At 62.5% G+C, this 20,080-nt stretch overlaps 2 protein-coding genes across 4 annotated transcripts in view; one reads left to right on the forward strand and one right to left on the reverse strand.

Annotated features, from left to right (window-relative positions):
* Window positions 1-1,601: 1,601 nt before the first annotated feature.
* Window positions 1,602-3,481, forward strand: FAM181A (family with sequence similarity 181 member A). The gene is made up of 2 exons (XM_045823484.1): window positions 1,602-1,664; window positions 2,398-3,481. Exon 2 carries the CDS (start codon window positions 2,484-2,486, stop codon window positions 3,360-3,362), a length of 879 nt encoding a protein of 292 aa, XP_045679440.1. The 5' UTR covers window positions 1,602-1,664; window positions 2,398-2,483; the 3' UTR covers window positions 3,363-3,481.
* Window positions 3,482-6,970: 3,489 nt separating this feature from the next.
* The window catches only part of ASB2 (ankyrin repeat and SOCS box containing 2), a 37,186-nt gene continuing 24,076 nt past the window's right edge, over window positions 6,971-20,080 (reverse strand). For 2 of the 3 annotated variants that reach the window (XM_045822748.1, XM_045822747.1), the window contains exons 6-10: window positions 18,904-19,149; window positions 15,813-15,984; window positions 11,465-12,029; window positions 10,236-10,389; window positions 6,971-7,608 (exon numbers count right to left, since the gene is read on the reverse strand). In XM_045822748.1, coding sequence (XP_045678704.1) covers window positions 7,472-7,608; window positions 10,236-10,389; window positions 11,465-12,029; window positions 15,813-15,984; window positions 18,904-19,149 — 1,274 coding nt within the window. In that variant the 3' untranslated portion in view covers window positions 6,971-7,471. The remainder of the gene's footprint in view (window positions 7,609-10,235; window positions 10,390-11,464; window positions 12,030-15,812; window positions 15,985-18,903; window positions 19,150-20,080) is intronic. The other variant, XM_045822749.1, reaches the window with a different exon arrangement.

Genomic DNA, 20,080 nt, shown 5'->3' on the forward strand with positions numbered 1-20,080 from the left:
TCTCTAGGCCATGTGATGGCCAGTGACCCAGAACGCTCCAGTCCAAGGTCACCTCCATCTCAGTCCTCGCTTCCCCAATCCCCACTGCAGGGGACGGGGGTGTGGGGAATGCCCCCCCCCAACCCCACCACCCACGATGGGCTATCTCTGCCAAACCCTTCATTTTGCCTGTGGGGACCCTCAGGCCAGAGGGGGAGGGGCCTTGGAGCAGCTGTCTATTGGCCAGTGGGAGGGGGTGAGGTCAGCACTCCTGGTTAAGGTTGGGCCCCACCCTGTCAGAGCTCCGGGTCTGGGAGGGAGGACCCCAGAGAGGAGTCCCTGGCATTTTAGGTTGTGGTGCAAAGGCCTGGGCTGGTGTGTAGACCGCTAGCCGTGCATCCAACCAAGGGACAGGAGGAGGAGGTAGCGGAGGAAAGAGAAGGCAAGGAAGAGAAAGGAGAGAATCAGGAGACAGTCGGGGGCCGCAGGGGGCCCGCCAGGCCGGCTGGCGTGGAGGCCTCGACCGACCATCGGCACTCTCCCCGCAGCCTCCCTCCGCCGCCGGCCTCACCTTCCCTCTGGCCAGCTGGTGGGCAGGGCCTGCGGCCCGCTCCGGGCTCCCTTGCTTGCTCAGAGCGGCCCTGCTTGCGGCCCCGCCGGCGTTGGCACGGTGACAGTAGCCAAGTGTGCAAACTTGTGCCATTGTCCCCAGGCCAGGGGGAGCCATGGAGACTGGCTAATATGACACAGGAAAATGTTTGCTGATGGCAATTCTATGGGCTTTGTCCACCTCTTTCTCCATCATGACGACTCGATTTAAGTCCCTAACTGTTTGACTACAAATGCAAGGGGGCCGTGCAACGCCAACCTTTTGTCCGGCCGCGCTGAATGGGCAATTCAGGCTTTGTGCAGCTCAATTGAGGAAGCAAACATAAAGACAAGATTCCTGAGAGCTCCGGCCGCCTTCCCATGGATATCCCAGCCCCTCGTTAGCGGTCCTTCCCGGCTACCTTTGCCGGCGGCAGCGGCGCGCCGCTGGCCCTCGCGGGCCTCGGGGCGCGGGGTGGGGAGCAGAGCGAGGGGAGAGCGGAGGGCCACTCAACACTCAAGGACAGCGGCTTACCGTCCGATTGTCTGTCTGCACTGGAGCATGGCAGCTGCGGGCCGGGGCCCCGGGGGAGGACGGCAAGCCCGTCCCTTCTGGGCCCGGCCCCTCCTCCGCGTCCTGGACTTTTTAAACACACACACATGCACACACACACTCACACACGCGTGCGTGCGCGCACACGCTGCCCCCTCGAGAAACCGGGGAACTGGGGTCAAGGGGAGGAGGGCACGGAGGCCGAGGGGAGAGTGGAGCTGAAGGGTAGAAATTTACCGGGAAATGATTGCATTTGGGAGCTGTCTTTTTTGTGATGGTCCCCATGGTGACAATTTGTGACGGCAAAGAATGTGGGAACGGGGCGCTGCCGCCTGATTGGGATGCTTTGTATCTGGAGAGGCGCTCCTGATTGGCCTGAGGGGCCCCCCAGCTCTGGGGACTTGTCCTCCATTCAGCCCACTCGAGGGCGGCACAACTGCTTCCAGCCTGACGCTTGCAGCCTGCGGCCGCACGGGCCTGGCCCGGGTCTGTGGCGGAGCCAGCGGGGCCACCTTGGCGGCCAGGGCCCAGACCGGCACCCTCGGTCAGTGGGGAGGCTGGGACGCTGGGCTCCACAGGGGTGGGGGGGGGGATGGGGCAGGCAGGGGCCCAGGGGAGGGGCGAGGGGCTGTGGGAGGTGGCCCAGGAGGCATGAAATTGCGGCAGATGCTTCTGGGGGGGAGTTCCCGCTGCCACAGCCTGAGCTCAGCCCGCCAGGCAGGCCCGGGCTTGAGTGCCAGACAGGGGTCCTGCCTGTCCTGCGTGAGAGCTGGGGGTGGAGCGTGGCGCCTGAGGAGGGGGGCGGATGCTGGCGGGGCTGGGGCTGGGGGTGGGGGTGGGAGGGGGAGGGCACCACCAGGGAGAGAGGGGCTTGGCTTTGCTCGGCAGTGAAGCAGTCATCTCTGCTCAGAGAAGGAGAACGCTGCCGGCAGGTCGAACACGTTGGCGGCGTGCTGTGTGGGAGGCACGGCGCCCGCCCTGGGAGCGAGGGCACTTGTGCTCCAGCCCCGGCAACGGCACTGGTGGCTGGGTCACCTTGGGCCAGTCACCTGACCTCTCTGAGCCTCGGCAGCCGGCGGAGGGCCACAGACTCCAGAAGACTGTGCCGGAGCCTGTTGCATCGCAGCTGCTCAGGAGATGCTTAGCCGCTCACATGGGTGTCCCTCTGCCCGCGGCCGAGGGGTGCTGGGGCCGGGGCCACCGCTACAGCTGTGCAGCCTTTGGGGAGGGCCGAGCAGGCTGCTCAGGGAGACTCCAATGGCCTCTGTGTCCCGCAGGTCAGCTCTGTGCCCTTCCCCGGAGCTGCCACCTGCTAGCAGAGCCGCCCTCTTCATGGAAAGCCCCGCGCAGTGGCCCCCTGGTGATGGCATCCGACAGTGACGTGAAGATGCTGCTGAACTTCGTGAACCTGGCGTCCAGCGACATCAAGGCGGCCCTGGACAAGTCCGCGCCGTGCCGCCGCTCCGTGGACCACCGCAAGTACCTGCAGAAGCAGCTCAAACGCTTCTCCCAGAAGTATTCCCGGCTTCCGCGGGGCCTCCCCGGCCGCGGGCCCGAGCCTCACCTCAAAAGGGGGCCTGAGGACCGGCCCGGGAGGCTGCCCCTCAATTCTGGCCCTGACGCCAGTGCTGCTGGTGGTGGGGACTGCAAGGAGAAGGCTCTGGGGAACCCCTACGGGGTGGAGTGTCTCTCTAAGGAGCAGGCCCTGCAGGGGCAGAATCCAGAAGTTGCCAGGCCTGGCCAGGTGCCCATGAGGAAAAGACAGCTGCCCGCTTCCTTCTGGGAAGAGCCGCGGCCCACCCACAGCTACCCCGTGGGGCTGGAGGGGGTCCTGGGCCCCAGAGAGGGACTTCCCTGTGAGGGCAAGAAACACTGCAAGGGCTTGGAGCTTTTAGGGCCTGAGATGGCCCTGGTGCCCATGTCCCCGAGGGCACCGGGGGAGAAGGAGCCACCCAAGATGCCCGGGGTCACCCTGGTGGGCCGGGTCAATGCCTGGAGCTGCTGCCCCTTCCAGTACCATGGACAGCCCGTCTACCCCGGCCCTCCGGGGGCCTTGCCTCAGGGCCCCGTCCCCAGCCTGGGCCTGTGGAGGAAAAGCCCAGCTTCCCCCGGGGAGCTGGCCCATTTCTGCAAAGATGTGGATGGCCCGGGGCAGAAAGTATACAGACCCGTGGTTCTGAAGCCTATCCCCACCAAGCCGGCCATGCCCCCACCCATCTTCAACGTCTTCGGCTACCTCTAGCTGGGCCGGGAGGGCTGGGCCCCGCCTCTGGCCTTGCAGGAGCGCTGGGGGACCCGGGGAGTTCTCCTTGAGGGGAGTGGGCTGGGCAGTGGTGTGGCTTCCTGAGAACCTTCCTTTTCTGCGTGTGCAAACTGGGGAGCGGGGCGTGGTGGGGCGCCGGCTGCTCGGGCGGGCAGTCGCCTTGGGAGTGGCGGGGCTGGGCTCGCTGGTCCCTCTCCAGCCAGGCCGGGGCCCAGCAGATCACTGCGCCGCCCGCCGTCACCGCGCAGACCTCGGGCAGGCAGCGAGCTTTGCCTGGGGCTGCCAGCCGCCCCAGAAGCCTGGGCCCCTCATCTGTCCATCCGCCACCCACTGTAAGCCAGTCTCAGTTCTGTTCTTGTTGTTCTCTGTACATATTAAGGTTAAAAGAATAAAGACGTTTCTTTTGCAGTTTCCACACCTCGGGTGTCGTCGTGACGCTGAAGGGTCCGTGGGCCCTGGAAGTACTACTGCCTGCGCCCGGGGGGGAGGGCTGCTCGTGGCAGTGATTAGCAGCAGGGGCCGGGAGCAGGGGGGGCCGAGGGCCTGTGCGGAGTCTGGGGATGGGGGCTGGTCGGGCCACTAGGGAAGGTGTTCTGGTTCTCCGTGTCGGGGACAGAGGCTGTGGGGGGGGAGCCCTGATCCTCGGAAGGTCCGACTGCTCTGGAGAACAGGGAGGCTGGTGCCAGGGGAGGCGGAGCAGCAGTCCTGGCTCTGCTGGGGGACATGGGGCTGGGCCTGTCCTCCGGGCCCCCTCGGGCCACCTGCAGGATGAGGGCTGGGGCGACACTGGTCCCCTCTGTGGTGCCTGCCACCCTGATCAGGCCTCAGAGTCCTTCCCAACATAAGGCTCTGGGGTTAGCGAGCGCTGAAGGGTTTCCCACTCTGCCTGCCCGTATCCCGGCTTCCTCCAGGGGCCCTCGGATGGCGTGCCCACTTGGGAGGGGCTCCCACTGGATGTTCTGGGGCTTCGGAGCCACAGAGGCCGTGCGGCAGGGGCAGAAGGGTTCTGAGCGGTTGCCTGGCACATGGGACGGGGAGTCCTCAGCCAGCACCTCCACCTCAGGCGGCTCGGGTCCCAAAGAACAGGGAGGGACCAGGAACAGGTGCGTGCACATGTCCTCTCCCCCTACCTGCACATCATCACAGAGGCCCCCGGACCCACACAGCACAGCAGCGTTAAAAACGCTAATCCAGGCTCTGCCGCCTGCTAGGCTGTGTGACCTTGCACAAGTTACTCGACCTCTCTGTGCTGAAATGGCCTCATCAGAAAAATGTGATCAAACGCAGACCTGCTTCTCGGGTTGTCGCGGGACGGTGTGAGTGCCCGGCTCTCCAAGGACTGCTGCCTGGGGGACGAGGACCTGCGCCTCCCAAGGCCCCTCCCCTGGGGGAAGTGTGATGTCTCGGGGTGGGCGCTGCCCCAGTGCGCTGCGCCTGGGGCCCCGCAGCCCGGCTCCCCCCAGCCTTTCCCAGGGGGAAGCTGCCGGTGCAAGTTAATCCAGACGCCTGGGGCCTTCGTCGGCAAGCAGAAACCTTTACTGCATGTGCCACCTGCCACCACGCGTCCCCATGAGGGAGCAACCCAGGGAAAACGCACACCTCGGAAGGCTTCCATGCCGATGCTCCCCTGACCAAAAAGGGCACTGAGCTGGTTCGAGGCCAAGCCCCGGAAATTACCCCCTACACGCAGCCTCAGTCCCGGCACCAGGCCCGCCGCGCTCCTGCTCACGGGCAGAACCCCATTCGGGATTTGAAGCATTGGGTGACGCTGCAGAGATATCCCCCAGGAGGCTGAAATCCCCCCTGGGGCTGGGAGACTCTGGGGGTGGGGTGGGGGTCTCTGTGGAGGGCGACGGCTGTAGAATTAACGAGCGGTGGTCGGAACACGTACCAATCGCACAGCCTAGGCACCACCCAATCAGAAGGACCGTTGGGAGCAGGCCCGAGGCCAGGTATTCACCCTTGGGCCGCTGGGCTGTGGGAGGTGGGGGCGGGGAACTGAGGAGGTCACAGGTGGGGAAGGCACTTTGGGGGGAAGGGGCCCCGACCAGTGGCTGTGACCGACCGACACAGACATACACGAATAATCCAAGAACCCAGAGGCGGCACCAGCACATCCCGGGCCCACGGGTCCCACCTCCTGTAAGTCAATGGCGTCCACAGGCAGTGGCCGAGCCCCCATTCCTACCTCTCCCACCGCCTCCTCAGCCCCACCTCCTCCAGGGGGCGTCTCACTCACACCGCCCGGGGTGCCTGGGGCCTCAGCCTGTTAGGACCCGCCAGGCCCTGACACACCCCGTGGACTAAGAGTGTACCTGACTCCCAGCCCTACCCCCAAGTGCACCTGAACACCTTTCTGCTCCGTCTCGTCACCGACTGCCCTGCCCTGGCCCCTCCGGGGTTGAACACCCTCGGTCTGGGAGGATGCAGGTCTCCGTCAGGACTTCTCCAGGGCCAGCACCGCAAGGCCCTGTGGGACCGTGACCACGCACAGGCTGGAACCCCGGGGACTGCTGCGTGTGCCTGGCAAGCGCCCTCCCTCTCTGGGCCTGTGCTCCCCTCTGTGCCGCAGGCGAGTGGGCAGGGCTCTGCTGACTCCCTCTGGCCCGTGGCTTTGGAGTGTCGCTAGGAAAGCCCCCTGTAGGCAGACCCTGGGACTTGCCGGCTCTGCGGAAAGCCAGAGTAGGAGCCACCAAGGCTGTCAGGGGCCCCAGCGACCACGAGCCCACGGCCCTGGAGGGGAGAGCCAGAGGCAGAGCTGAGCCTGCAACCAGGGCCCCCCGCCCCGCCCACCCCCCCAGCTGCTCACTTTCCGAGGTCCAGAAACACAGTGTGACCCGGCTGAGGACTCTTCCAGATCCCGCGGCAGCCCGCACAGGCTCCCACCAGGGAGGCCTGCCTGCTGTGGTGCCCCTGCCCCGGCTTCGGTCACACCCGGTGAGTCGCTGCAACTGCCACGGAAACCGGCATGCGGGCCTCAGCGCGGGGTGGGGGTGGGGGGGCTTCTGACAAGGAGGCGCTTTCGCACCTGCCCACCGAAGGTGGGTGGGCAGCTCCAGCCTGGCTCACCCCCCCAGGGCCGCGAGGGGCTGGAGGAGGCAAAGAAGGGGGCGGGGCCTCATGCCTCTCAAGTCCTCGACCTTGCAAGGGCCGATGAGGACCATCGCTCCAGCACCTGGCCCACAGTGGCCAGCACATAAAAGGTTTTCCTCCTTAGTGTCTCCACTTCCGTGCCGGCACGGGACTGAGCGGGACCCAGAGTGCCCGGGATCATGCTCGCTGGGGACAACCGTCAGGAGACCTGTGGGTGCTGAGACCCTGTTTGTGGGGAAGCTCCCGTTTCCCTGGTGACTGACCAAGGACAAGAGACCGCCCTCGATGGCTCTGGCCACAGTGCAGGGAGCTGCCCCTTCTCGGGCTGTGGGTCTCCCCCGGCGGATGAAGCACACACCCTCTGGGGTCTTTCAGAAGCCCAAACCAAGGTGACGCATTCAGGGGTCTGTGTGCCCTGTCCCCACCCCCACTCCTGCCGTGAGCAGTGCTGAGGACCTAGGCCCTGGGGGGCCTGATGGGAGGGACTTGCCTGGACAAGGGGGCACCTGTGCAACATTTATTGTACTCAAAGACGCCCTCTGGGACCGAGGGTCTCCTCGCCCCCCATCGGAAGTCAAGGGGAGAGTTTCACAGAGCAGGGGGCGGGGCCAGCTCCGTGGGGAGGCTGCCCAGGCTGTCCAGGAAAGGCAGGCTCACCCCTGGAAATGCCCCGGCCGCAGCCTGCCCCGAGTTCTGCCCTGCTGGCCTCTCCTGCCCCAGGAATGACGGCCCCTGCCATTCCTGACAGCACAGCAGGTCTGGGACCTACTCGTCCATCGGAAAATAGCACGGTTTTCTTCCCCCTGGACACAGTCCGTCCTTTGCTCCGGGCACGGCTCTGGCCCAGAGGCCCGGCGAGGCCCCAGTGGCCGCCCCAGCTCAGTGGGAGCAGCCCACGGCCTCGTCCATCACCAGGTCCCCCTGGATCTGGGGACACCCCCGTCCTGAGATTCAGTGAAACAGTCTGAGGAACACTCCGTCCCCGCGTGCCCCGGTTACTGGGTGTTCTCGTACTTCAGGTATCTGATCAGCCTGCCTGGGAGGGGCAGCGTGTCCAGGAGTTTTATACGGTATTTCCCGATGGCCTTTCGAACTTGCAGCCGGCAGAGATGAGCCAGAGGTCTCGGGGGCTCTGGGTGAAGGAAAGAGAGAGATGATGGTTTGTCATTCGCAATCTGCAAAGGGTTTGTTCCTTCCTCTGCATACGCAGGCTGACCTCAACGCAGCCCTTAGCCACAGGCAGGGAGTCGGGCCTGGCCTCCGGGTGATGCAGAGAGGCCGGGGCGGGGTGCGGGGACTAGGCAGCTCCCAGCAGGTCCCAGAATCCCAGCGGGGACGCCGCCTCATACACGAGTTGCCTCAGCTACTGGGGGCTTGGGGGTGAGGTAGGGACCGGCTGCAACTAATAATAAGGTCGTTGATTTCAACCCTGGGCACAGGGTCTGGCCCAGGGGTGGGCGTTTGCTGAATCAGAGAATGCCATTCATTGATTCATTCAACAAACACAGGCCGACCCCTTTGCTCTGCTTGGCTCCGTGTTCAGGTCTGAGACCCAGAGGTGCCGGCCCGGGGCCTTTTTCGAAGGCTCCACACCAGACACCGCCACCCGAATGGGGTCCTGCCAGGTGGGCAGGAAGCTGCCAGGGGAAGGGAGACAAGGGCCCTCCAAGCAGGGGAGACCGCAGCGCCAGGCTGAGGAGGCCGGGGCCGCCCAGGGAAGACTGGGGTCCGGAGGGGGTGCCAGGGGAGGAAGACAGAGAGGCCAGGCAGCCGCGGTGCTGCCTCTCCAGGTGACAACGTGCCGTCCCTGCATGTCCGACACTTCCGCTGCCTGTGCATCTCACGCAGGGCAGAGCCCACCCTCCGGGAAGGGCAGCCCCTTCCTCAGCTGAGCGGAGACTCAACTTGTGGGGAGGAGGGCACGGGCCACTGGTGTGCAGAGGACCCAGGGCCACTGGGGCCGAGCTGGTGACCGGCCACCCCTTAGAAGACTCTGGGCCCATCACGTCACCTCTCAGAGCCTCTTCGGCCCTTCCTCCGGGGATAACAGTGCCAACATCACAAACCTGGACGACACAGCACACGGAGTGTTCTGCAGATGGGGGGTGGGCTTTCCGGTAACTAAAATAGGCACTGGTTAAGAACGATTTGTTCTCCTTGCTACTAAATGTTTAGTTCTGCTCATTTTTCCCTGGGACCTGCCCTAGTTGTAAGGGATTAGCCTTCTCTAGGGAGGACAGGAGGCGGGGACCGCGAGAGGCAAGGCCAACATCCAAGCGTGGACTGCTCCGCCCTCTAGTGGCCGTGGAGGGTCATGGCGCCCACAACCGATTATTCCCGAGCTGCATGTTCAACACGGAGCACCCAGAGCTGTGCTCAAGTCAATGCCTCCCTCCCCTGTCGCCGGCCCAGGAACTCCACCAAGGGTCTCTCAGTTCAAGTGCTTCCCAGGCGTTTGTATGAACGCAAACTCCTGCAGTAGGTTCAGTTCAAAGAGGTGTGGGGACCAAGGAGAAACGTGGCAGGTCGGAGTCGGGGCACTGGGACACGGGGCACCTGGACAGGCAATAAGCCACCGGGTGACGGACTGCAGCAGTGGCAGGGTGACAGCTCACCACGGGCCAGTCTCCGCCCAGGGCGGCTCGAACATCTCTGGGCAGATGCTCAATTCTCAGTAGGGGGTCAGCATCCAGTTCCACTGCTTCTGCTTCACCTGTGCAGGTGAGCTCCACAGTGCTTCAGAGGGATTCTCAGCCTGGCTTAGCCAGGCTGCCCCGTCGACACCACACACAGCAGCTGGACTGTCGCCATGCCCCCAGCGCCAGCACCCCTCCCCCCACCGCTGCAGGCACCTCAGGCTCCTCCGTTCAGGTGGGACGCTGAGGTGGGGTCACCTAGCAAGCTCCTGGCTGCGAGCTCAGGGGCCTGCCTCCCAGACCGGCGCTGCTCCAGGGGTGGCCTGTGAGCCTGCAGCACTGGTGCCACTGCGGGTGGGGGGGCATGCGGAAGTGCAGACCCTTGGGCCCTGCCTGGACCTGCTGGCTCAGCACCTGCATTTCTGACAAGACGCCTGCGTGCTTCGAATGCACTTTGCAGCGTGAGACACTCTGATGTCATCATTCTTTCCTGGACCTCACCCTGCTGCCTCTCAGTGGCCCACAGGTGTGGGCAGCTCACTCCAGACTCCAGGGATACAGTCATACCTCAGTACTCGTCGGTTTCAAAACTTGCCAAACCCTGTACTCGTCGCATTTTGACGAGAAAAAAATGTTCCAGCCCCCAGCGCTTGCTCGAGACTCGCTGCACTTGCTAGAACTCGTATGAGTCACGGCACCGCCCCACAAGAGAAAATGCTTCACCTCTCACCGCATTCAGTATTCACAGGTCTCAGCGCTCGTCACGAGTTCCGGGATGAACTAACGACGAGTACCGAGGTACCACTGTAGCTTAGAGAGCTGAAATTCTTTAAAATATCCTGGAAAGACTGAGTGGAGGGACTCGGGTGGCTCAAACCTGGGTTTGAGTCCCAGTTCTGCCACTAACTAGCGGTGAGACCTTGGCCCAAGTGACATGGTCTCTGAGGGTCGGCCTCCTCATGTACAAAACGAGGAGTCACAGAGACACTGTATGTGACACACGGCACAGAGCCTGGCACGGAGCAGGCGCCCACCAAATGTCAGTAACGGTCCCACGCCCCGAGCCCGGGGGCGGGGCCTGAGCCAGGCAGGGAGACCGGCCAGCATCGGTGACAGCCCCTACCTGCCTTCTCCTTGATGACGGCCCAGTCCTCGAAGCTGTCGATGTGCTCCTTCAGCCGCGAGCAGAGCTGCACGTTGCCCACGTAGTCCAGAAGGATGTCGATGATGGGCCCCGCCCAGCGGCTCACCTCGGGGGTAGACAAGACCTCGCAGAACTGAAAGAGAGCACACACCCGCACTGAGTCACCTGGAACCAAGGGCACTGCCCCCGCAAACTCAGCCCACAGGTGGCAACCTAAGGCTGCTCAGGGCAGGGGGCGTGGGCAAGGGTAGGTGCTGGGTACAGCAGGGCTGGGATCCGGTCCCTCCTCCTATCCACACAGGCCTCTGCTGCCAAAGTGGGAGGTGGGCAACGTGGGCCAGTCACATCGCCTCTCCAGCCTCGACTTCCTTGTCTAGGAAATGGGTTTATAACACCAGCCACAAGGGTTTGTGAGAATTAAAGTGCTATGAACACAAACTTTGCACATAGTAGGGTCCCAAAATGATGGCCATTAGCACTATAATGATCTCCAAGTGAAGGGTATTTCTAACTTCCTTGTCATTTTAGGTTCTGACTTTTTATTTTTTAAGAATTTTGCGTTTATTTTTAGAGAGGGGAGAGGAGAGAGGCAAGAGAGGGAGAGAAACATCAGTTGGTTGCTTCTCACACACCCCCAACTGGGGACCGGGCCCACAACCCAGCCGTGTGTGGGAGACCTCTTGGTTGGCAGGTGGGAGCTCAATCCACTGAGCCACACCACCTGGGGCAGGCTCTGACTTCTGCAGTCATCACCGTGGGCAGGTGCTCTGACTTTCCGCATCGCACCTTAGACCAGCCTGCTCTCACCTGCATCCCAATCCTGGTGGTTCAGCCTTCCATCCCAGGCACAGGCTTGTGAGGGCGGGGGCGATAAACCCCTCCCTCGTGTTTGCAGTGTTCCCTACTGGTACCCTGCTCCACTGTCCCTTCCTTAAATTCTCCAAGACAGCAAACCAAAAAAAGGGATTTCATTGTTCGCATGAACCCTAAGTTCTGCTACCTCTAATGCACGCTAACCACCAGGCTCCACTGCCACCAAAGTGTGCCGACGACTAGTCTACACGCCCTCCAAAGCGCACCAACTACGAGACCGCACTCCCTCCAAGGCCCACGAACCGCCATGCTTTAGAAGCTCAGCCCATGCAGTCCGCACAGCCTCTGAAGTGCGCTGGCCGTGGTCAAACTCCCTAGGCCCCCACATCCCCTACCTGGACCACACTGGGTGCCTTGTCTCCCGCAAGCGCATCGCTGAACCTGCTGGAGGGTGGCGGGGCGGGCGGGTGCGGGCCGTTGCCATACAGGCATGAGAAGCAGGGCTCGCCGTTGCAGCCGAGGTCCATGAGGAACTTGAGCAGCGACAGATACTTCATGGCGAACATGATGGTAGCGGGGAAGGAGGTGGGGTGCGTGGCGATGTAGGCGTCAATGTTGGCGCCGTGGTCCAGCAGCAGCTGCATGATGCGCAGGGAGCCGTGGCGGATGGCCACGAGCAGGGGGCTGATGAGGTCGCGGTTGGGGTCGGCGCCGGCCAGCAGCAGCAGTTCGGTGGCGTACGCGTTGTTGTTGACCACCGCGAAGTACAGCACGGAGCTGCGACGGTCCTCGTAGAGGCGCGCGCGCTCGGGCGCCAGCGGCGCGTTCACGTCGAAGCGCGCGCCCAGCAGCACCTCCAGCACCTCGTCGTTGTTGCGCTCGGCGGCCAAGTGCAGCGGGCTGATGCCGCTCCGGCGCACGCGCGTGCGGCTGGTTACCGGCAGCAGCATCTGCACGATCCTGCAAGGCGGGGCGGGCAGGCACGAGTCAGAGTCACGGAGCGGCCGGCACAGCGGGGCCAGCCCCTCCAGCAGGGGGTGCTGAGGGGCCAGGCTCGACCACTCACAGCTACTGTACAGGGAGGCACGGGCCCACCGGCAGGGGGCGCTGAGGAGCCAACCATCCTTCACAGTTACCGCTGTGCGGAGGGTGGGTCCGCGGCTAGCCCTCCTTCGCAGTTAAGGAAACGAGGCTCAGAGAGCTTCAGACCTTCCCAAAGTCACATAGCCAGGTAGCGGTGGGGCTGAGTGACCATGAAGTCCCCTCCCCTGTCCTGTAAGTCTCAATGCGCCTTATGCTGAAGCCTGACTAGAGCCTCTCCCGGGCTCCCGGCCCTGCGTGTGGCCTGCAGTGGGCTGGCCAGGCGCTGCCGGCTGAGGCTGCAGATCCCTGGTGCTACTCCCCTGCGGAAGCGGGCACCGCTCTCAGCACGCCACCTGCACGCATCTGTTATGCCTAAGAGCCCTGCGAGGCGCGAACAAGTACCATCCTCCTTTACAGACGAGGAAACAGGAGCCCAGAGAGGGTAAGGGACTTGCTCAGGGACACACAGCCAGTAAGTGATGGAGCCAGGACGTGCACCCAGGTGGTCTGATCCCCTCTAGAGGGAGGGCCCGACTCTCAACCACCCCTTGACGTCTCGTGGAGCAGTCGGGGTGACAGCAGATACGTCACCGGGCTTTGCTTTCTTCACGGCGACGCCTCAGCTGGCCCGCCCCACCGGACCGTCCCTGCAGCACTGCGGGGTAGCCAGCGCAGGTCTGCGGTGCCCTCCTAACTGCCGTGGCTCAGGGAAATGAAGTGACTGGTTGAAGATGGTTAAGCAGTTCTGGGGTCTTGACCCCAGGACTCTTGACCCCTTGCCTTTGCTGTCTTCCCCTGGGCCCCAGCCACCTGCAGGGACAAGCTCCTGTCACGATTCCATACCCTAATCCACCTAATCCCTGATGACAGGTGACCTCATGGCTCCATGTGGTCTCCAAGGAGGTGGCCGCGGCCGAGGCCAGCTGGTGCCACCAGGCCTGTTCCCACGCCCCCCTGCCTCCTGGCATGCTGACTCCCCTGCTTCCTGGAAATCTGGTGCCAGCGACCTCCCTCTAGGAGCTCCGTGGAAAATGTTATTATTGTTAGTAACGCTGCATTGGCCTAAAATATGCGTCTAAAACCTCAAAAGGAAATTCGCACACAGGGGGGCTAATTGCCTACTAATTTCTATTTGTGCAGGCACAGGGGGCCTGACCTGGCTCTGGAGAGGTGCTGGTCAAAGGCAGGGCTGGGGGCTCACCCTGGACCGAGGCCATTGGCAACAAATGCTCGCTAACAGCCATAACCTGCCCAAGCTCAGGAGGAAAACAGCGAGAGGGTCTGCCCGGGGCCGCCAGCCAGATGGGGCTGGTATCTCCGGCAGGTCACAGCTGCTCTCCGACACCCCCCTGCTGCAGGGAGGGGGAGTGGCAGAGAAATGTGGGGACGTGACTGGACACAGCCCAGGTTCCCAGAAGCACCTTCTTAGCAACACAGCCACATCGTCTCGCTGCTCCGCGCTCCTGCAGGACTGCACATAAATGTCTGGAGACCACTGTGTCCACCATCCACTCCACAGAGGGCGGCGCCGAGGCCCGGGTGTGGGGTGGGAATGAGAGTGAGGTTGGACAGGAGGCAGGTGTTGGAGCCAGGCCAGAATGCAGATGTCCAGCACGCCCAGGGCCAAGCCTTTCCATGATGCCGCTGACACCAGGAGTGACCCTGCTGGTGGCCCTACTAATATCCATCCACGCCGTCACCTCCCTCCCCTGGCCCATCCGGCGGGCTGGAGGACAGGCCGGGGGCCTTCCCACATCTCCCACGGGCAGGACCTGGGACCACAGAGTGCTTACTGCTCAAAGTGCCCCTTATGGAGAGGAGCAAGGGGCCCACTGCCTGATAGAACCCTCAGTGTCTAAGAGGCTCAGTTCCCTGCCCTTCCTCCTTTCCCCAGCTGGGGGGTGGGGGGGGGCGGGAGGCGGGGCCACACTACCCGCTCAGGCCCTGAGACCAGAGCAGACCGAGCTCAGGGCTGCTTCAAGGGGGCCCTGAGCAGCTGCTCAGCAGGTGACCTTGGACCCCAATCCCAATAACTAAGCCCCTGCCTTGTTCTTGGGACCCACCAGTCACTGAACCCCACTTTCTTTGCTCCAGGAGCTGACTCCCACCAGGATTTTTATCTCCCCAAGGCGGCTGCCCGGCCATGCTGCCCACTGGCCTGAAACCCAGGCCAGCAGCAGGGGACAGAGCAGCGAGCTTCGAGCCCAAGCAGATGGTCCTTAGCATGTGGGGGGCCGCCCCGGGCAGTGGCCCCGGGTAACCCCACCAGCTCTGCTCCTCAGCGCTGGGCCGTCCCATGCCACTGAACCTCTGTGAATTACATCTACAACAGAGGGGTAACGTAGTAATAGTGAGGGTGAGAATGACAGTTACCCTTTACGGAGGACCCCCTGCCTGTTGTCGTGTGTGCCTTTCTTTCCTAACCGACCGTCGCCATAGTATCTCTGAGCGTTTGCGGCGTCCCAGGCCCGCCCAAGTGCTTTACCCGTTTACCGCGTTTAACCCTGGAGCGGACCCTCTGAGCTGAGCACTTTATCTCACCTCCTCTTCACAACAACGGTCCCTGGCGGTCTCCTGGCCGCCAGGGTGCATGTAGCACACTACGCTGCCGCTCCAGATGTGCCGGCGTCCTGTGTGACCGGGTCACAGCGGTGTGACCTTTGTCAGCCTTCAGTGTAAATCTGACTGTGAGCTAGACTTTCACAAGGGAACCGCCCGCCCACGGATGGCTCTGCTGCCAATACCGCTGAGCCGCACTGTGTCAGCCCTGCCGTGTGTGTGTGTGTGTGTGTGAGAGAGAGAGAGAGAGAGAGAGAGAGAATGTGTGTTTGTTGGGGGAGGATTATCTCTTCTCTGAGTCCATGTGATGCTCGTGCCAGAGTCAGCAAAGCACCCCCCGCAGTGGGGCACCTGCCCAGGGTGCTCCCAAGGACACACAGGGACCCCTGAGCAGGGGGCTGCAGCTTCTCTGGGAGAGGCCGGGAGCTGGAGCAGGGGCCGGGTCCTCCGTGAAGGAGGGACAGGCACTCGGAGTGGGGCTTGCTGAGGATTCAGACAGCCGTAGGGTGACTCAGAATCACTCAGGGAATCCCTAAAAATGCAGAGGCCTGGGCCCTGCTGTCTGGGGCCTGGGAGGCTGCACAGGTGGCCCACGTGCCACACTCTAACGCATGCCCTGCTTGTTTCCCCCAGAAGACGCAGGCAACCAACCAGCTCCCTGCGGGGGACCGGGCGGGGGGAAGTGGCCTGTGCCCAGGCTCCAAGCCTCAGTGTCCCTTTTCATTAATGGGGACACTAACTTGCCTGTCAGTGTGCTGTGTCTGTGTCTGACCCCCCTCGTTTGAAAAACGGAGCTAACGGTGTCTGCCTCAGTAGGTTTGTTAAAAAGGTCGTTAGAAGGGGAGCCGCCAAAATGACCGAATCAGTTAACAACAGAAGGTGGCGGTCGGTGCCGTGCGTTCTCGTGGTTATTACTGTCCTTGTCGCTGCGGGCATTGGCGCTAGCTCGCTAACGGCTGAGTTACCACCGTTTTCCTTGTTTCCACCATGGTGCCCTGCTCTCTGACCTGAGCCTGCCTGGCCCTGTGGGCGGGACGCTGGGGCGGGCGGGGGGCGGGGCCCAGGGTGGGCGGGGCGGCGGCCGGAGGCCCGGGGGCTGACCTGTAGTTGCCCTTCCTGGAGGCGATGTGCAGCGGCAGCATGCCGTCCTTGTTGGCCTTGTTGGCGTCGGCGCCCTGCGACAGCAGGAACTCCACCACCGCCTCGTGCTCGTTCTTGCAGGCCTCGTAGAGGGCCGACGCGCTGTCGCTGGCCTGCGTGTTGATGTCTGCGCCTGGAGGAGGAGGGGCGGTGATCAGGGCGGTCCTGGTCCCTGTCCCTGCTGGGCTGGGCTGCGCTGACCGCCGTGACACCCTGGATCCTTACAAAGGAGGGGACCATCCGGAAGACCCCTGGCTCCCTTCCATGACACCGAGACCCCGGGGCGGGGGGGGGCCTGCCAGCCCGGGCGGAGGCCTCTGGGTGAGGCAAAGCTGCCACGGTGATGCTGGCGCTTCCTGCGCACTTACTACGTGCTGGGCACCGTGCTTTACACCTGTTGTCTCTTTGAGTCCACCATGGAAGCCCGTGGGACCAGCTCTGCTCTTGTCTCTGTGTCACGAAGCACAGAGAACCTGTGCCACTTGCCCCTGGCCGCCCAGCTCACAAGCGAAGGGCCAGAACGTGAATCCAGGCAGGCTGGCGGCAGAGGCTGCCGGAGACCGTCCGACGGCAGGGGCCGCGCTCCTGACCCTCGGTCCAGGGGGAAGGCCCCAGGCCCTGCCACACGGAAGGCCCTCACAGCTCTTAGGGTGCGGAGCCCCAAGAAGAAGAAAGGGGTGACTTCCTGTCCCCTTTGAACGCAGCGCTGCGCTAGGCACACAGGTGTGGGAGCCGGGCCGGGGACGGTCATCGCCCACACCTCCTCCGTCTCCTGGCAGGGAGGCGGAGGACCGGCCTGCGCTCGCTGCCTCCCATGGCTGGCCGGTCCCTCCTCGCTCGGGGAGGGAGCAGGGCTGGGGCAGCAGTGGACGGTCAGGAAGGGCTGCCGCCGAAAGCCCCATGGCTCCTCGCTCCCAGGGCACGCTGCTTATCTCAGGCATTCTGGTCATTTCTGATTTCTGGTGACTGGTTTCTGGTCTGCTGGGACGGGCACAGACTGTTGTGACTGACAAGCACCAGCTGAAGCTGCTGTGTCCTGGCTCACACCCCCGCCTTCGGCCGAGCACAGCCTGCAGGGGCCCCACTTTATCGCCTGATGACCGGGAACCATAACACCTACTATGTGGGGTAGCTGCAAGAGCTAAGTAAATATCTGCCACAGGCCCGGTGTGCCCCTCCCCCCACCAAACGCCCGTGCTGAAACCTGACCCTCAGTGTGACCCGTCAGGAGCTGGGCCTTTGGGAGCTGATTTGGTCCCGAGGCCAGAGTCCCCGTGAGTGGGACTTGCATCTAATCGAAGGGACCACAGAGCGTCTCTCCCTTTCCCAACACGTGAGGACACGGCGAGATGGCGGTTGTCTGTGAGCCAGGAAGTAGGCCCTCACCAGACACCGAATCTGCCAGCACCTTGGCCTTGGACGCCCAGCCTCCGGAACCGCGGGGAATAAGCTCCTGCCCTCTAGAGCCAGCCGGTGCATGGTGTTCCGTTAGAGCAGCCCGGACAGACTCTGCACCGGTGTCCCGCACAGTGCCGGGCCCAGAGGAGGCGTTCGGCACCCGGCCGTGCTCGGGGACAGAGGGGTCTGGGCACAGGGTGGGGTCCAGCACCACACCCCCCCACCCCAATCCCTGAGGGAGAGCCGGCCCTGATGGACCATAGGAGCTCTTGCAGCCAGGCTCCCTGGAAGCCTGGGGCCCGCCGGCGCAGCCGACGGCTCACACGGGAAAATATTTGGGTTCGAAAGTGGACCCAGCCCATAAAGGGAGCAGACCAGGCCCCCGAGTGCCGGCAGGAGAGCCCAGCAGACGTGCGGAGTTAGTCCGGTCCCCGCCTATTGAGCAACCCGTCCTCTGCCCGGGTGCCTTGCCTGGGCTCCCAGGACCCTGCCCGTGCCCCTCTGTTCTCCAGCTGGTCCGTCCAGCCTCACGCCCGGCTGTGAGGAAGCGCCTTGGGCCTATTCCCCTCGCTGCCCAGGCCCGTGCCAAGTGGACACGTATCTGAACAAAGTCCCACAACGGCCATTCTTGAGGGCTGCGTGGAGGCGGGGTGCAAAGAACACGCAGGTTGGGGTCGGACGGACGTGGTCGGAATCCAGGCTCTGACGGTGGCCAATCATTCAACCTCCGAGCCCCAGTCTCCTTGTCTGCGAGAAGGGATCCCCGACGGCTACGGAGAAAACCACATCGGCCTAGTCTGTGTTCATGCATAGCATAGTGTCTGGCGCATAGTAAGTCTTCAGCAAAGTATTCCAACTCTGTCCCTGGGTCTGCCTTACCTCTGGCCCCTCTGTTGCTAGAGAGAGAGAGAGTCCTCTCCCAGAGAAAAAGGAAAGAAATCGAAGGTGTTCCTGGGGGAGATTAGAATATAATGTTCTTTACCCAAAAAAACATCTGCCATTGTCTCAGGGGCTTCTGCTCCTGGGACGCCATAAGACAATATGGTTTTACTCCCTCTGTTAAGTGAACACACATTTTTTTACAGGCAAAGAGTACAAAGGCCTGAGTTCAAATCCCAGCTCTGCCACTAATTTGCTGTGTGTCTTGGAACAAATCACTTTCCCATCCTGGTCCTTGGTTTCACCAATGATAAAGTGAGGAAGTGATCTAGATGTTGTCTGAAGTTCCTGCTGGCCCTGAAGTAGGACACGGTGGAAAGAAAAGTAGGTGGGGTGTCAGGGGACCGAGGGTCTGGCTGGTTCTACCACTAATTCGCTGTGTGACTACAGAGAACTCGCTCTCCCTTTCTGGGCCTCAGACTCCTCATTTGTAAAACAAGGATGGTGGGTTAGATTAGAGACTGCAAATACGTGGCGGATGTCCCACTCCCCGCTCCCAAGTCTGTGCCCGACTTCAGGCAGCACCGGTGGATCTCAAGTGTTTCCCGCCGGGCCCGGACACAGCCCCAGAATCCTCCTCGCCGCCCCAGCAAGGTGCTCAGTCCCCGTGTGGCCACAGGGGGACACCTGAACTTGCCCTGAGAGCTGACCTCTGATGTCCTTCCCAGCCGTGCCCCTCGGGGAATCCCTGACCCAGGGAACCCCTGGCACTCACCGTGCTTGGCCAGGAATCTCAGCGCCTCCATCTGCCCGCTCTGGGCGGCCACGAAAAAGGGGGTGATGCCGTAGGTGTTCTTGGACTCCACCTTGGCGCCTCCGCCCACCAGGATCTCCATGACCTCCAGGTCGTTGCGCGCCACAGACTCATGCAGAGCCGTCCAGCCCCGGTTGCAGCGGTGGTTGGTGTCTGCCTTGTACTGTACCAGGGTCCTCACCACCTCCACGTTCTTGCGCTCACAGGCTGTGCCGGGGAGGAGCGAGACGGTCAGCAGGGCCCCTGGCAGGACCTGGCCGACCAAGTCTTCATTCGTTTGTCCGTTCACTCATTCACGCATCGGCCATTCATTCAGGAAATATCCTCTGACTCTGCACTAAGTTTCGGTCCCCGCACAGGATACGCAACGAAAAGTAACAGCCATGCTAACAAGCAATGGTGTTTGTTGACACGCGCATACTCTTGGTTATGTGCCAGGCACTCTGTTCTAAACACTTTACATGGTTAACTAATTTAATTCTCCCAACCATCCTTAAAATATGCTGTGTTATTATCTCTTTTCACAGACGAGGAAAATGAAGCACAGAGAGGTTAAGTGACTTGTCCGAGTCACACAGACAGCAAGTGGCAGAACTGAGATTTGAACCCAGGTGGTTGGGTCTGGAAAGATCTCTGTCCCCTGGAACGTTCCAGGGTGCCCTGAACTCATACCCCCTTCCAGTGCCACCTGCTTTAGTCCTCTGCCCCAGACAGAAGAGGAGGAGGAAGACGGTGTCATATTCCTGTTCAAAGCCCCTCCTCAAAGGCTGCTCACTTAATCTGGGGTGAACTTGACCTTCTGCATACAGTGCGAGTCTCTCTCAACCCGCGCAAACCTCCCTTTGGAGCCTCCCCCCTCTCTAGACCCCGAATGTACTCTTGGCTCTGCTCAGAGTTAGCACCAGGGAGCCTGGGCGCCTGTCCAAACCCACTACCCCTGGAAGCTTCTCCGGGTCAGCCAGGGGGCTGCTGAGAAGGAGTGGGGGCTGCCTGCATCGTGTTCCAAACAGGACCCCAGACAAAGCTCTCCGAATCCCCAAGCCATGGTTTCCTCGCCTGGAAAGCAGAGATAACAACACCTTCCTGAGAAGATGCTGTGGGAAGACCAGGTGGGGCAGGGCATGGAAGGTTCTAGCAT

Source organism: Phyllostomus hastatus, unplaced genomic scaffold, assembly GCF_019186645.2.
Source record: "Phyllostomus hastatus isolate PE091 unplaced genomic scaffold, TTU_PhHast_1.1 phas_scaffold_501, whole genome shotgun sequence".
Classification (NCBI taxonomy): domain Eukaryota; kingdom Metazoa; phylum Chordata; class Mammalia; order Chiroptera; family Phyllostomidae; genus Phyllostomus; species Phyllostomus hastatus.

Coding starts and splice junctions, on each gene's coding strand:
- FAM181A (XM_045823484.1), top strand. CDS start 2,484: ATGGCATCCGACAGTGACGTGAAGATGCTGCTGAACTTCGTGAACCTG.